The sequence below is a fragment of the Nannospalax galili genome, unplaced genomic scaffold, assembly GCF_000622305.1.
Source record: "Nannospalax galili isolate Female #2095 unplaced genomic scaffold, S.galili_v1.0 scaffold892, whole genome shotgun sequence".
Classification (NCBI taxonomy): Eukaryota; Metazoa; Chordata; class Mammalia; order Rodentia; family Spalacidae; genus Nannospalax; species Nannospalax galili.
Genome location: NW_008333311.1, coordinates 4,052,811 through 4,069,716, shown reverse-complemented (window position 1 = coordinate 4,069,716; position 16,906 = coordinate 4,052,811). Strand labels below are relative to the sequence as shown.

The 16,906-nt window shown below is 36.4% G+C and overlaps 1 protein-coding gene across 1 annotated transcript in view; it reads left to right on the top strand.

Moving 5' to 3' along the window:
• The window catches only part of Itga4 (integrin subunit alpha 4), a 92,938-nt gene that overhangs the window by 36,614 nt on the left and 39,418 nt on the right, over positions 1-16,906 (top strand). Inside the window, exons 11-15 of the mRNA XM_029561053.1 lie at positions 2,406-2,500; positions 3,363-3,453; positions 4,023-4,068; positions 4,446-4,600; positions 7,220-7,374. Coding sequence (XP_029416913.1) covers positions 2,406-2,500; positions 3,363-3,453; positions 4,023-4,068; positions 4,446-4,600; positions 7,220-7,374 — 542 coding nt within the window. The remainder of the gene's footprint in view (positions 1-2,405; positions 2,501-3,362; positions 3,454-4,022; positions 4,069-4,445; positions 4,601-7,219; positions 7,375-16,906) is intronic.

Genomic DNA, 16,906 nt, shown 5'->3' with positions numbered 1-16,906 from the left:
TTCTGCTTCTTTTTTTGAACTTTATGTGTCTTTGTGGTTTACTTTTTGGGTATGAAGAGCTGGTTCGTCTAAGCTTCTGGTTCTCTCTTTTGATTTTATATTGTCGTGGCCGGATTGATTTTGTCTTCAGAAGTTCCACGGTGGCCCAATTCCAATGTGGATCAGAAGTTTTCAGACTTTCTCCTTAGGTCTGGAATCTTCTAAGAATGATTTTGGCCTCAGGAACTTGGTTGTTGGATTGACTTGAGATCCTGGCTGTGGCCATGCCACACAGGGATGCAAAGGTGGATGGGGTGGGAATAAGCCCCAAGATTTCCCAGGGAGTGGATTTAGTAGCTGGGTTGTACTGGATGCAAAGGATCAGGGAGAGTAAAGGTAAGCCTCGGAGCCCCAGAAAGAGGCTGTCAGCCCCAGAAAGAGGCTGGTGGGTGTTCCAGGACCAGGGAAGTAGAGGGAGGTGAGGGCGGGGCCAGGACCAGAAGCTGTGCTCCTGGGGCCTAAGAAAGGCACTGAGTTGGTCTGGGTGAGAAGGATCAGGAAACAGTATTTGTTCCCCAGGTGTCTGGGGCCCCAAGACTAGGAATGGCGCAGGGCCCAAACGGCGGGAGGGATGGAAGGGTGAATATGCCTTAGGGAGTCCAGGTGCGAGAATTGCACTATAGACTTACCCCAAGAGGCCTGAGGATGGCAGTCATTTCCCCCTTTCTTTACCTGGCAATGACCTAGCGATGCCTTAGTCTCTTCTGGGCATGGTCATCTCTGAGAATTCCTTTACAGTGCCCACCACCACCTTCTCTTGTGTCACTCCTCCATTTCCACTTGCTGTTCCTCAGCAATGCACCAGGAGGTCCTTTTTGTGTCAACCACCTGTACTCCCAGGAATATAGCTGGTGCTCAGTATTACCCAATGGGTGAATAATGAATGTGTTCATTTGTACATGAGTGTTTAAAATGGTTGGTACAAGTCAAAAGAGGCTAGCCTTATTTGTCTAAAGAAAGTAAATATTGGCATCTACCATTTCTTTTTAGTTGATAATAGGAAAGTTTTTGCATTCATAGTAACATTCACATAGTTATATAGCAAGAATATTTTATTCCCATTTAACTAGCAGTCAAATATTATCACTGTAGTTGTTTGAAAAAGTAGCAATGAGCGAGATGACTCAGTGACTAAGCTGTAAAATGCTCTTTTTCTCCTTCTTTTTTTTTGCACTTAAGCAACCAGGTTAGCCATCATCTCTGTAGCTCTTGGGTTCTCTCATTTTAGTTGGTCAGTTTTTTTCTATGTCATAATATGATTTGAATCACAATAAATTCATACTATCATTATTGTACAGCAGAGATCCAGTTTTTGAAATCCTGTGGCTGTATGTGTATATCCCTAACATATACCTTGATAATTTCCACTGAAATAGGAATTAATTTAAAAGTCATTTTACAAGGAATATAAAGACTAGAAATTGGTAGCCAGGACTCTTGGGATTATAAAGTTCATAGATTATACTGTGCCAGGATATCATTCTATGCAGTTTGCATGAATTGAGTCCTTTTATACTGAGTATGGTCTTGTGATTACACTCTGAGTGAAGACTCAAGACACAGAAATTAAGAGGTGAGTGTCTTGTGCATACTGCCATCATTGCTGTAGGTTCATATGAGCAAGGTCCCAGGAGCCTGTAAGACTCTGTTTCCATATGGTCATGGACTTCCTCCCCTGACTCTTAACAATATTTCTTCCTCGTTTTCCAAAATGGTCCTTGAGCCCTGGGTGGGTGGAGTTCAATATGGGCGTCCTGCCCAAAGACCCACACTGCAGACTTATTCTCTACGCTTTGACCATTTATGACCTTCTGTGTTCATTTGCCCTCTGTTGCATGAGGGAACTTCATTGACGAGTGCTAAGAGATGCATTAGTGTTCTCTCTACCCCTTGTCCCATTATGTTCCATGAGCCTTAGGGGGAAGGGGTATAAAAACGATTAACATGTTTTGTATGAAATACACAGAAACTCAATAAAAAATTTTTAATTAAGAAAAGTGTACTGATTTAAAAAAAAGGAAAAAGAAATAGGTGCCTGTAGCACAGCCAGGCACAGCAGCAGAGCTGGGGTTGGAGCCCCGTGGTCTGGCTGGGAGACCTGTGTGCTTAGCTGCTCTGGGAAAGTGCCAGTCAGGCCTATCCACCATTCACTTTGCTTTCTTCTATGCATAGACTATCCGGCATAACCTCAAACATCATGATGATGTTAGTATCTTATTTTTTCTGGAAAAGTTTTCTTTGCAAGAGAAAGTTTTCTTATTTTGTCTTATGAACTTAGGATCAAGGTTAGCTTTCAAAGTTCATTCTTATCAGTGATTTATTTTCCACTATTCAAATTCCACTATTTCCATTTTTAAACCTAATAGATGTTGCTATTGGAGCTCCACAAGAAGATGACCTGCGAGGTGCTATCTACATTTACAATGGCCGAATAGATGGGATCTCATCCACCTTCTCACAGGTAACATACTATTTTCTATTCAAAACAAACATTGATGATTAAAGTTCCCTCATCACTTTCACTGGTTATGTGGATTTGTGGTAAATGGTATTATCTGAAGTGACTTCACTAAACAATTTTCTATCAGTATATATTAGTTAAGATGAGAACATGTTAATAAAGTTCTTGACAAACTCTCATTCCACTTCTATATCTTGAATGCTAAGGCATTTCAGCATATAAAAAGATCTACATCCAGATTCAGGGACGAAAAGATTTTCTAACAATCTATTGGCTGATGTTGTTATTTTTGATGGGCCAAAATGCACAAATGTCTCTCTGTATTTAATATAAAAGCTAGGGGCCTATTAAGTAAAGCAGCCTCGTATTTCTAAATCAGTGTCTGAACATGTAATTAAATACCCAGAACAGATAGATGACTTGGGTGGTGCTTAAATGCTAGGAAGCAGTGTGGTTAAATCAGTAGGCTTTCATTGTAAGTCTAAGTAGTAGGCACTGGTAAATAATTATAAGCATCTTATTTTCCAAGTAACTTGTTCAAAATTATTTATGTTGATTAAGAAAGTAAGTACAGAGCTTGGAGAAAAGCCTCAAGGGTAGGGAATAAGTACTGAGTTGGGGAAAAACTACAGTACACAATTTCATCTTTTTTACAAAGTAATTGTTTTAGTTACAAAACAGATGTCAGTTCTCTATTTCAAGGTGGAAAATTTTGTCTCTGTTAGAAGTATTTGTTTTGCCTAGAATTCATTTTATTAGTAAATATATGAGAGCACACCTTGAAATATTTAATATTTAACTGAACCAATGCTTCTTGGGTATATTAGTTATTCATTAGCCACCCAATTTACCTATTTTTCAGAGAATTGAAGGACTTCAAATCAGTAAATCACTGAGGATGTTTGGGCAGTCTATTTCAGGACAAATTGATGCAGATAACAATGGATATATAGGTGAGCAGAGGTTGTGCAAGATTTCATAAATAAGGTTATTGGGGATGCTGCTTTTCTGTGAACATATAACTGATATGGTTAAATTTGATTTACTCATAATTTCATTCCTGTATTTTTAAAACTTTCTTCATTTGAAGCTAGGTAAGAAACAATCAAGTAATTCCTCAGCTTTCCACTGTTAGTCACTTAATATTACAGTTCTTATTCTTGAAAAAGATGAAAATCATCATGATGCAAAGAAAGAATTTATTGTTTAGATTTTGAAAGGAAATTTCTAGATGAATGTTTCTAGCTTCAAACATTCAGTTTCATCTGGCAGATTTATTGTAAGTTTCTAGCATAAAATTTGCTTGTTTTCTTAAGGAGAGATGGCTGCTGTTTAGAGTGAATAGACTCAGAAAAGTAGGGACTGAATCTTAAGGTGCTAGCTTGTCTTTGCTAATTAATTTTCTGTCAATAGTGTTTTGATATAGTCAAAGGTGATGTGCAGTTAAGTATTTGTGGCTGAAAAGTAATTCTCTTTGACTAATGATGGTCATTAACTAGGCTGTTGTTTTTTCGTCCTCCAGATGTAGCTGTTGGTGCTTTTCGGTCTGATTCTGTGGTGCTGCTAAGGTAAGGTTGGTATGTTCTACTGCTTAATGACAATTGGGAATCATTATAAATGATGTGATACAGTTAAAGACATAGACTCAGTGATATTTTTTTGGTAGCCTGAAGTTTGGTTATTGAACTTGAGGGCATTTTTCTCACCTTGTCTAGATATAATTACACAGATCATCAGAAAAAGTTAATGGTTTTAGATGTTTAAATGAACATTCATTCCTCCTGATCTATACACAGGAATATAATAAAGTATATATGCATATACTATTTACTGAACATTTTAATGAAATTTCCTGGTCAAAGGAAACAGATGAAACAAAGGTAATAATTATCATCTTAGGGAAAATAATTATATAATTAATATTGCTAATTTTATTCCTTCTTAGGACAAGACCTGTAGTGATTGTTGAAGCATCATTAAGCCACCCTGAGTCAGTAAATAGAACAAAATTTGACTGTATTGAAAATGGATTGCCCTCTGTGTGCATGAATCTAACACTTTGTTTCTCATATAAGGGCAAGGAGGTTCCAGGTTATATTGGTAAGTATGCCTTACAGAACCAACAGTCTCTGAGTGTGTGGTCATTAATTGACCTTGAAGTTATCTTGCAAGCCCTCATTGTTATCAGACATTTGACATTTCTTTGCTTTGTATTTTATTTTATATGTATGAATGTATTGCATGCATATATGTAAGTGCAACCCTGTGTTGCAATGCCTGTAGAGGTCAGAAGAGGGCATTGAATCCCTTGGAACTGGAGTTAGGACATTTCTTTAGAGCAGAACAGAACAATCATTTGATTTCCACCTCTTATCTTTCTTTCTGGATTCTCTAGTTGTTCTAACCAATGAGCAGGACACAAAGGTTTAGAGTTTATGGCAAGAGGTAGAGCAAGACTTGCTGTCTTAGCTTAAGGTGATATCCTCTGGGCTTAACCAGTGAAACTGATTCTGAATCAAAAGAGGGTCACCATGACTCCTTTGCTGAACGGAGCTCCTTGTTTATTAAAATTTTATTATCATTTTTTTGTGTGTATGTTTTGTTTTTTGGTTGTGAGCCTGAGGCTTTAACAGCTGTGCCATCTTTCCAGCCCAGTTATTACTGTTTTTAATAATACTGGGAATGGACCTCAAGGTTTCATGGGTGCTATGAAAATACTATCCAGTGAATTATATCCTTAACTCTACTGAGTTCTTTCAAACCTGGAGCTAGTATAAGCTGGAAGGACTGAGGGGCACATGATTGCTATTTAAAATATATTCTGTTATATTTGAATAATTGAATAAGCTTATCTGGAGTCTAGACCCTGATTCTAACATATCTATGTATTAGTGCCACCATTAGCTAAGAGAATATACACCTCTATAAGTATTGCTTTTCTTAATATCCTATTTGTGTTACTAATTATGCCATAGATAAGGTAGTATTAGAATCGCTAGTCATAAAAGTAGCCCATAGTAGATCCCATATGTACCTGGGATCATCATTTGGATATTAGTAAATTGTGAAATTCAATATCCTCACAAGATCTATGTTTATTGTGCAAAGACTTTCCAGACTGTTTTGATCTAAACATCATGGAAGGTGGCACATCCTTACTGAACTAAACTATGAATGTGTAATGAGGTGGACAGAATGTAACTGGTATCTCTACTCATGAGGTTACTTTTTAATAATATTCTGAGGAAATCCTGGCCAGAGCTGAAGTAATAAGAGGATGGGCAAAGTCTTCATCTGGTTATTGATTGGAGAACTGGTACCTTGGAGGTATGACCCAGAGTGAATCACTCATTAGCATAGACAAGCAGATGGATTGTCTGAGAGATACAATTGAATAGATGGGACCGTTTCCCTGTTCTTCCAACTCCATTACGCCAGATATTTTATTTTAATGTCTGAATACAAATGTATGGAACTCATAAATAATCACACTATTCCAACAAAACATGACTCCTTGGTAAAAATAACGCATGCTGCAGATGTGTTTGGTGAAGGTGATGCTTTCTGCCTCTTGCTGGGAATAGGTTTTTATTCACCTCTTATCCTTTTCCTTTTCTTTGGACTCAAGATGATGAATTTGTAGATGACTATTTCAATTGCAGCTCTCTTACTAAGTTATTGAATTATAGTTACTGTAATTCTGAAGTCAATTGATTTAGACTTTATTTTCTGAATTAAAGAATGATCAAAAGATTTATTTGAAACATATTAAGAGTAATATAGCCTTTATGCTTATGTTTCCTTGAAATGAGTAGGTAAAATATTTCTAGAAGAATAACTCACTCCTAAAATGTAAATGAGCATTTCAGGAATTCTGTAAGTCCTTTAAAATTTCACTTATGAATTATTGCTTCTATGCAGTGAGGGCAACTCAGTATATGTTAGGTTTGCAATGAACTCACTTAGATTCAGGAAACAGTGCTTACTTTCTTGGTATGATCTGCTTTGGAATTTTCTTGAATTTTTAACTCTTTTCTTATTTTTGTGCTAGTCTGACAATCTTATTTTCAGGGAAATATTTTCTTTGTCAGATTTGAAAAAAAAAAAAAAAAACCCTGCCAAACAACTAGATTATTTGATAGAATGTGCATTTTTTGTTTTATACTAATTAATACAGGAAAGTCAAAATATAAAGTGATAAATTAGAAGAAGAATAGTTGAGGATTGGACTGGAAATAAAAACAATTTTTAGTAAACTACTTATACGTGTTTGATTGATGAACCATGTATTCATTTTATATACGAAAAATTAAAAACTATCAAACTCTCACATAAGAAACCCACAAAAATAAGTGAATCTTTTTCTATTTGAAATTAGTCATATAATCACACAAGATAGATATAAGTGATCTTTGAGGTAATGATTTTGATACTTTGGTTTTTAAACTTTTACACGTGGAAGGAGTAAGCAAATAACTAAAGATGTTAGCAATGAAAATTTGGAAGGAAGTTCATAAATCTCTTTTTATTTTATAAAATATAATTTGAAGTGCATTTTGGTTTAATAAATACATTTCATATTTCAGTTTAATTGCTTGAAATTATCTAATGAGGAGAACTTGAAGTGTTTCTCATATGATACATAACTGTCGTCATCTCAAAAATAATGAATGCGCTGAGTCACACACGTCAATGTTTGTTCTCACTCTTTTTTTGCAGTTTTGTTTTACAACATGAGTTTGGATGTTCACAGAAAGGCAGAGTCTCCGTCAAGATTTTACTTCTTCTCCAATGGAACTTCTGACGTGATTACAGGAAGCATACAAGTCTCAAGCAAAGGACTGAACTGCAGGACTCACCGGGCATTCATGCGGGTAACTGAAACTACCTTTTATTAACGAACATGTGAACATCCATATTGTCAATGCAGCAAAATTTGCTGCATCGTGTCTTTTTATGGAATGTAGTTAAACAAAGGATATCCCTCCTGAATGTTAGCTTCCTGTCCCTGTAAAATTTATGCAGTGTCACCCTGGAGGATACACTGTCCCTTTCCTACAGTATCTTTGTCTCATACTGATCACATTTGACTGTGCCCTGGTTTCCAAAATTTGCCTTTCCCTTTCTAGAATTGCTGTTTTCCTGCCCTTGTTTACCCACTCCCTAGAAATACCCATATTGAGTAGTTCTGCTGACCCTCAAATCTATTCTGTGATGGGCATAGAAACTGGGGTAGCAGGGACATTAGTTTTTCATGACCCTGTAAGCAGAATTTGGCAGGAATGCATTTGGATTGTGTCTTTGTCTCTATTCCAGCTTTGTTGGGGATGTCAGTGGGAACTTGCACAGTTGTGACATGATGGGTCTCATCTTTGGGCCAGGATGACGACTCTCACGATGGTTTGGGGGATGTCCTGCCAAAACATAGCAAATTTCATGTTTCTTTTATTAAAACACTCATTCCCAAACCAATCATCAACAGGCTCACGTTGGTCAAATGTTAGCATGTAAAGCAGTGCCAGGCCTCTTTCATTAGGGAACTGTGTACTTCATCAGGAAACCTATTGTCACAAAAAACCCAAACTATTCCCAAGAGCCCTTTCTGGGATTTGAAATAGGAGCCTCAGCTTAGAACTTAATTCTCCCTTAGATACTTATTCCAGACAAACAAACATCAAGACTCTGGTACACTTGCTGTGCTAAAAGCGATAATTCCCATGGCTTTCCTCATTTCCCTTCATGGCTTTTATTGTGCTAGAATAAAGCTATTAGGTGGTTCAGAGCCAGAAGTATAGAATGATATTGATGTAGCCGTTATTTATATGGTAGAGATTCAAGAAGTTCTTTTTTTGTTCTTCCTTCACAGATGTATTTTTATACTGTGTTAGCCAATTACAGATACAACAACTGAGACCAATTTAAAGGCAACATAAAGACCAACATTAGATGTTATCCAAGAAACACACTGTGTTTAAGTTGTAAAAATAGCAGCAAATTGAGTTGGTTCATTTAGACCTGTTTCTTGGCATTGTTCCTGTGAATAGGAATCATTCAAACTGCACATCTTTGGAGACATTTGGAGTAGGAATTACAGTGCAGCAGAGGATTCTGTGTTCTGTTGCATGTACACATGTAACATTGCTGTGGCTTTGATGATGGCAGGATGTACCATTGACTTTGGGCCATCTCATGAATGTTCTATTATTTCTCTTATTTGTTTGGGTTGTTTTTTTGCAGGACTACAAGCAACTCTAGTCTGCTAGGCAGACTCTTCCGCACTTGGCTGCATCCCAGTTCTATACTGTGAACATCAAACTATAGATCTACTGATAGGATGGGTACTAGGCAGGGACTTTAAAAACTATTTCCTCCAATGTCTTTTTTTATTTAATCTTTTTGTTTTTATTTAATCTTTATTTTATTGTTTTTATTTTATGTGTATGAATATATTGCCTGCATGTGGGTAGGTGCACATGTGTCATGCAATGTCTCAGAAGTCAGAAGAGAGTGTTGAATCCCCTGGAACTGAGTTACAGATCATTGTTGGCCACCATGTGAGTGCTGGGACTCGAACCCCGGATCTATGCAAGAGCAACTGGTGCTTTTAAATGCTAAGCCATCTCTCTGACCCCATCCAGTGTCTTTTTTTCCTTCTTAAGTTACTTTCTTTTTATTTTAGTGGGGGAAGCTTTTATTTTTCACTTAGATTCATAAATCGAAAGGCTATATGCTATTTCAACCCTTATTTAGACTAAACCCAGGGAGGGTATGGGAACCAGAAAAGCCACAGTCCCGCTTTGAGTTCTGTCAAGGAGCTCTAGCTATTACCTAGGAAAATGCTCAACTGTCATGGGTTGCAGTTTCCCATGCTGCCTGCTTGTTTGCTTATGGCTTCAGGATACTTAGCACTCTGATGTTCTACAGTTGAAAACACAGGATAGCAACCTGCATTCTGCTGTCTTTCTAATGACAGCAGGGAAGAAGATGGACAGGTCAGGTTGCCTGGATGGTTTCTATGTTCCATAAATCATGTCCAGTATCAGGACTATGTTCTTTTGACCTCAGTGACCCTTAAAATGAAATGTGATGATATTATTAAAGTTTTACTCAGGGACTAGAGAGATAGCTCAGTGGTTAAGAGCACTTGCTCTTCCAGAGGACCATAGCTCAGTTCTCAGCATTTAGGTCAGACAGCTCACAATCACCTGCAACTCCAGCTCCAGGGAATCTGATGCCTAGTACTTGGAAGGCAGAGGCAGGTGTGTCTCTGTGAGATCAAGGCCAACATTGTCCAAGTAGCAAATTCCAGGCCAGGTGGAGCTACAGGTAGACCCTGTCTCAAACAAACAAATAAACAAAAAAAAAACAACTAAACAAACACCATCCCCAAATAAAAACAAAACCAAAAACCCCAAGGTAAGAGAGAAGGTTAGTTGTATAAGGGAAAGAACACGTTATCTAGTTACGTGTATGTACAGTTATCTACATGTGGATTGTGGGTACTCCATGAAATGGGAAAGGGGCTGTGGAGGTTCTCTTCTGATTGCATTAATATGACACTGAAGCAGGAAGTGATATCAACAGCTATGAACATGGGGAAATGATATTTGGGACTTTGGAAGAAGAAATTGTCTTTTAGGAATCAGGAAAATAATGTATAGTGTGTTAGGTGGTGGTGTATGCCTGCTCACAGAGTCCTGTCAGTCAGTATGGCTGTGCTTTTAAGTGCTTTACTCAGTATTACAGGAAGGAGGAGAGACAACAAAGCAAAGGATGACACAGATGAGAGGGTTTGCAAGGGTGGATTGGATGTGTGACCATGAAGTTTAAGCAGGGAAAAGAAGGAACGAGGACATCTAGAAATGAGAAACACTCATGTGATAGAACACATTTTATCTAAACATACCATGATGAACTCAGTACTTCGTATGCTAATTGAAAACAAATAATTAAATTTAATTTTATAAAAGAAAGAAATGAGGATAGTGAAAAGAATTGGATTAGAGATTATCTTTGGTGCAGCAGATTGTTGGGTCTAAATTTTAAAGTAATGACCAGGGAAGATACTGTAAGAATGCAAAACATAAAAGTCCTGTGGCACTTAAAGGTGAGAAATGATTGATTACTTCAAAAAGAATTTGCTCAGCGCTCCTTATTTCATTCAGATGAAAGTTCTTGAAGGCCATTTGTATTTTTAAAAAAATCTATCCTTTTCTTTGATGATAGAAAATTAGCCATTAAAAACCATCCTCCGATCTGATAAAATCTGAGCTTTTATTAAATCATTCCATCTTGTTTTCTACTATGTATTAGAATTTCTTGGAAAATAGGTAAAACTTTAAACTAGTAAGCATCTACCTCAGTGGTTTCTAGCATGTTCCTTTCTGAGTCTGTGTGTTCATTTGTTCCCTATCAAGTATAAAAGAAGGAAGAAACAGTTTTTATTAGATTTTTAAAAATCCATTGTATTTCTGCTGTTCATAATGATACCAATCTTTATTGATGCCAGAGCTGCAAAATGATTGGCTTCTACTAAAGTAGAACCTAGAATTTATAGTTTCATGGAGGGTTTTTGTGACAGGAAAATGGTGGATTTTTTTTTATACTTTGGTGTTTTATCTACTGAAATTCTCTTCTATTAAACATCACTTTTTCCTCTATTATTTCCTTCTTCATATAAGCATATGAAAACTAATCTTTCCTTTCAATATTCAAATACACAACTGTATTAGGGTTGAGGGAATTTTTTAGGACTGGGGATGGTTTTGAGGCTGTATTGATTCAGGAAAGCACAAACAATTCATAGGTTTTAGAAATGTTATTAGCAACCATGGTAGGGTATTTCCCTTAGCATTTTAATAGATCACATTTCTTGGTTGTTCTTGAAGTAATCTTTGCTTCAAAATACTCACTGATGTTTGAGAAGAGAAAGATGTTGCATTCAGATAACAAATGAAACAAGCTTACCTGTCTTCACCATTCCCATAAAAGCAATAATAGCTGGCTTGGTTAGTTACCAGTCAGGGAATTCAGGAATTCCTTTCCTGTAAAGATCATAAGACCCAATATTTTAATGCTTTATCATTAGTATGTCATATTAAGCTTATAAAATCAACCTGCTTACCTATGCAATAGATTATGTTGGCTTTCTGTTGCTGTGAAAATGACTTATTTTGGCTTATGGCTTCAGTAATTTTGGTCCATGTTTGTCTGGCTTCATTGTTTATGGGTCTGGGATGAATGAGAACATATTGGTGGAAGGGTGAGCAGAGCTGCTCACCTTATGGGGACCAGGAAACAGAGAGAACCTTGTGATAGCCAAGAAGCAGAAGAAGTGAGATGAAGGGGCTGGAAACAAGATAGAGTGCCCAGAACCCACTCCTCTGAGCTAAGTCCCACGTCCTCCATTTCCTGATAGCCCTCTAAAATATGAAGTCAAAAAGGATTAATCTGCTGATGAAATCAGGGTCCCCATGATCCAGTTGCTTTCTAAATTTGCCACTTTTGCACTTTGCTGCACTGGAAACCAAACTCTAAACAAATGAAACTTTAAGGGACATTTTAGTCTAAACCATAACACCTTAAGTTCTCATATTTCTGAATTGCTGGTTCTTGAAATACAGATACTTTATTTTATGTAAGTCTTATAGATAACTTCTAAAATCCATCTTTTTAATAATCATTTCAAGAAAATGAATGTATATTTATTGTTTTATCTGTATTATTATTTGTCCCCATTGCTTTTATATTTGAGCAACATGTGCACATAACTTAATGAATTGTCATTTGCTCCAAAGCAGTTATTTTTAACCACAGAAGACTAAGAACTGATAAGTATATTTCTGCTCAAAATCTAGGAGCAAACAAACTATGTAACACTAGTGGCAGCACAGTAGTCTAGAAGTAAACTGATTATTCTTTATTAGATTTCAAGGTTTTTGAGGGAATATAGTATTTTCCACGTATTTGTATTCTCATATTCTTTTGAAATTAGCAACATTTATTACAAAGGGCACAAAATAAAAAAAAATAACAAATTCCCCATGCTTTACTTTATGTGCTATTTAAAGGATCCCATAAGGGAAAGTTGGAGTATATTTTACTGACATTATGGTTAATGCATCAGTCATAGGATGGATGTTTTTCTCATAATGTTGTAGTGCCCAGATATCTGTACCAAACTTACTATACAGCAGCTATAATTTCCTATGTTGGTGCTTGCTTGTTCGGGGCCAGTTTCTCCCTCAGAAACCCCACATTGGCGCCACAGATCATTTCAAGAACACAAGTTCCATACTTCTTTCTTTCATTCTTTCAAAAATAGATTGAGTGGTACCTAGGGCTGAGAGGAACAGAAAGCATAGCTGGTAGAGAAAAAGTGCCGGTTTCTTTGGAGCCTGATGAAAATGTTCTAATTTGATTGTGGTGGTGGTTATGCGCTCTGAATATACTAAACATCATTGAATTTTGCACTTTAAAGGATGATTGGTATGGCATATGGACTGTGTCTCAATAAAGATGGTTACAGAAATAATAGTCTCTCTGACTTCTCCAGAGTTTGTTAGGTGACCTTCCTTCATCTACACTTGTACATGACTGTGTTAAGATATTTATTCCCACACGTTTGTATGGATTCATGGTTTATAGACTGTGACAAAGGTACTAAATTTCAGTTTTATATCTTGGCATTGTAGACACTGGAATAAATTCAAATGTTTAACTTCATACTTTGGACATCTCCACGTAAATAAATTCCTCCAGTACCTAATGACAATAAGAGGATGTGGGCCAACAGTTTAGTTCTCAAGTTGGCCAGACATACTGAGTTCTAAGAAAGAGAAAGAAGGCTAACTTTGTGTAATTTTAGGTATAAACTAATTTGCATGTTATGGACACCATTTCATGTAATTAGCCCATAAAAATGTGGCATGGCGCGTCCATTATTTTTAACACAATAGCATATGCCCATCCAAATGAAAACTTGTATGTAAATCTATATTGCCTTTCCAAAAAATGCTTATTTTGTCTCTCTAAGATGTTTTTCATTCTGTAGCTTCTATCTTTAGGCAGAGCTGCTAAAGTTAAATAAGTGTAAATATCTGTCAAACAGTTCTTGCAAGAGCACATGTATATTCTATATATTGTGAGAAAAACATAATTAATATCTAATTAGGATAATGAAAGTAATGTACACCAGATGTAGAGAAGACCTTGTGGAAAATTAGTATGAATTAGATAACATGTGTTTTGGTCAACACAAGCTTCTTGAGAAGAATTAAAACAGTGGACATGTGGAGAGACAATCAGTGGCTGTCTACTTCCTATACCTAGGGAATAATTTAATCAAGTTTGCTGTTGTAGTACTTAAGGCTTCAAGCTGTTCCATTTTTACAAATCGATAACTTGGGATTTGGGCCTTGATTTTCAGCATTCCGATATGATTGATGTTTCCTGTTGAGATGAACATTCCTCAAGTAGTTTAATAAAAGTATCTGTAGGTAGAAGAATGGAAAAGTAATGGGATGTTTTGAATACTCTAATTCAGGCTCCAATTCTTTCTTATACCATTTACTTACTATACGTCTAATGCTTATAACATTACTAATTTTCTACTCAATATTTAGTGGTTGGTTGACAACAGTCCAGTTTTCATATGCCTCCAAATGTTCATCAGCATTTCTTAAGAAACTAAAATTCATTATTTCATTGATTAACTTATAGAGCTATATTCGAAGTATTATCTATATAGTATTATAATATCTAGGTGTTTTACATACATTAGGCCAGTCATCACAATAATTTGCAAATATCACTACCATCATTGCTGTTGCTATCCTTTTCATTTTATAGAACCAAGCCATAAACAGATTAGGTAACCTGCCTACACAGACAGTGATGGGCCTGTGACAGGGGTCTCTAGGCCTTGTCAGCTTGAAAGAAATAATTCAGTTGAGAGGCACAGACAGTTTAAGCAGAAGTTTATTTAGCAAAGCAAAATAAGTACTCCAGAGAGACGGGAGAGGTCTGTCCTGAAGGAGGGTTAGCAGCCCAGTGGATTGTGCTTGTGGATTCTTAAGATATTTTTACGAATATTTTTGAGATAGGTGGGTGGCATATTCATGGGTGACCCTTTTTCCTTCATGAATCATGATTGGCTAGACTGCCCTTTAAGGCTATTTCTTCCAATAATCCTCTAGAAAAGCCTCTAAAAGAGATCCAAACCACAATATAAATGATACAATCATGTAGCAAGGGTCATTTCTGGACACAGAGCCTTCTTTCATTAGTGTATCAGTGTAGGAAAAAGGCCCTGGTACCTTAGTTTTTGACATAGTGGGAGCAACCTGTCTTCAGCATCAAGGACATTTAACCCCAGGGCATTCTGACTTTCAGACATTGCCACCAAGATACAGGTATAGTTTTCTTGGTCACCTCACATCTAACTCCTTTTTGAGACTGTTTGAGGATCCTACAATATGTTTGTCAGTTAAAATATTCCATTATTTTTAGATTGAGGCTTTGGGGCTGGAGAGATAGTTGAATGGTTACGAGCACTGGCTGCTCTTGCAGAAGACTTGGGTTCCATTCCAAGCACCCACATAGTGACTAACAGCCACCCTTAACTCTAGTTCCAGGGGATCCAATGGTCTCTGAGGACATTGCCTGCATAGATGCAGTTACATACATGCAAAAACACTCATACACATAAAATAAATATAAATTGAAGATTTATCATGAAAGCACAGGCCAGGGTTTTACATAGCTTTTCAGGTTGCACAAACAGGACAAGTCTTGGCAGTCTGTTAGATCCCCTTCTCTTAGCTCTACCTCTCACATCCATTTTCTAACAGAGACCCAGGATTTAAACACCAGCTTTCTGCCTCTGGGCCACATGCTTTTAACCACTATGTATGAGTATCCATTATGTAAATAAGAAAAGAAGAAACCACTGCATCCCTTCTCTTACAATTATGTAAAGGTATAGAATAAATGCAGTCATATATGTGGTATGTGCTTTCTTATAAATTTATTCCATTAATTTTTCAATTAATTTTCCAATTTTTATTGATGTATCACAGCAATAATCTGTACAATAGTTATTTTTTCCTATCCATTAAGAATTATTGATTCCTAACTTGTTAAAATCAACTCTTCCAATTTGCTTTTAGGAAGTTATCCTTAAGCCATACTTTAATAGTGAAATGACGATAAATAAATACAAACCTGGTCCACTAATGTTGCTTAGTAGGAAGTCTGTACATTACAGCAGTGTGGATCCAACACTGAGGAACTCATCTAGCATAGATATAAAGTTCCAGTATAAGTTAAGACAATCTGTCTAGCCTGGGTAAAACACTTGATTCTCTTTCATGGTCAAGAAGGATTTCATTGAATGTGTTCTTTAAGGCAGAGCCTGTATCTTGAAATGGGCATATGAAAAGTAGATTGATGGTGTGAAAGACACCAAAGTCTGTGATCTATCTCCTGGGTGTGGTATCAATCTTAATACTAAGAAAAATAAAGACTGCATAGATTTTCTACACCTGTACCTTTGTCTGTAGACTATATTTGTTGACTATGATTAGCCCTCTCAAATCCTGAAGTCATTTACATTTAGCTTTTTTGTATTTAAGATGCTTGTACATATTTATCACCAACATGTCTTATTTCAGGTAATTTTAAGTTGAATTCTTTTATAAATCTGCATGTGCTTCTTTATTAGCAAAATCATATTAACCCCCTCAGATAAGGAGAAAAAGAAGCCTACTCCAGTCAGTATACTTCATAAATTCCATTTCTGTCTAGTGAGGTCCTGAGCAACTGATACCACTGTCATATCTTATCTCACTTCCATGCATGTATTTTCAATTCCAGAACAACTTTTCTATCTGCCGTAGTTCCTATTTGATTGAATCCTGAATGCTTTAGAGTTAGTTTCCATTTGATTATTTCAATGCATATATTAGGAAATCATTTTTATAACGATGTGATATAATTTTAATGAAGAGATTTATTAAATAATCAAATGCAGATATAATAAAATATTTTAACTTCATGAGAAATATTCCTAAAAGAGAGAAAATGAGTGCCTTTAGAAATAAAACTTAAAAAATAAGAATGGATAAGTTGCAATAAATCTATGAGCTGTTTCTTTAGAGGCAAAGGAAAACAAATTTTAAAAACCACATATCGATAAGAACAGGCATGAGCAATTCACAGACAATGTGTGCAACTAGTGTGGAACTCTGTAATAGTCTCTGTCTGTTGCAAAAGAAGCTTCTTTGATGAGTGGTGACTGGCATACTTGTCTGTAAATATCAGGATCCATGTTTTGTACATAGTAAGAAACTACATTTGTCCAGGGATGTGACAGCCTTGGGATTTTCTCTAAGATCTAAGACCTCT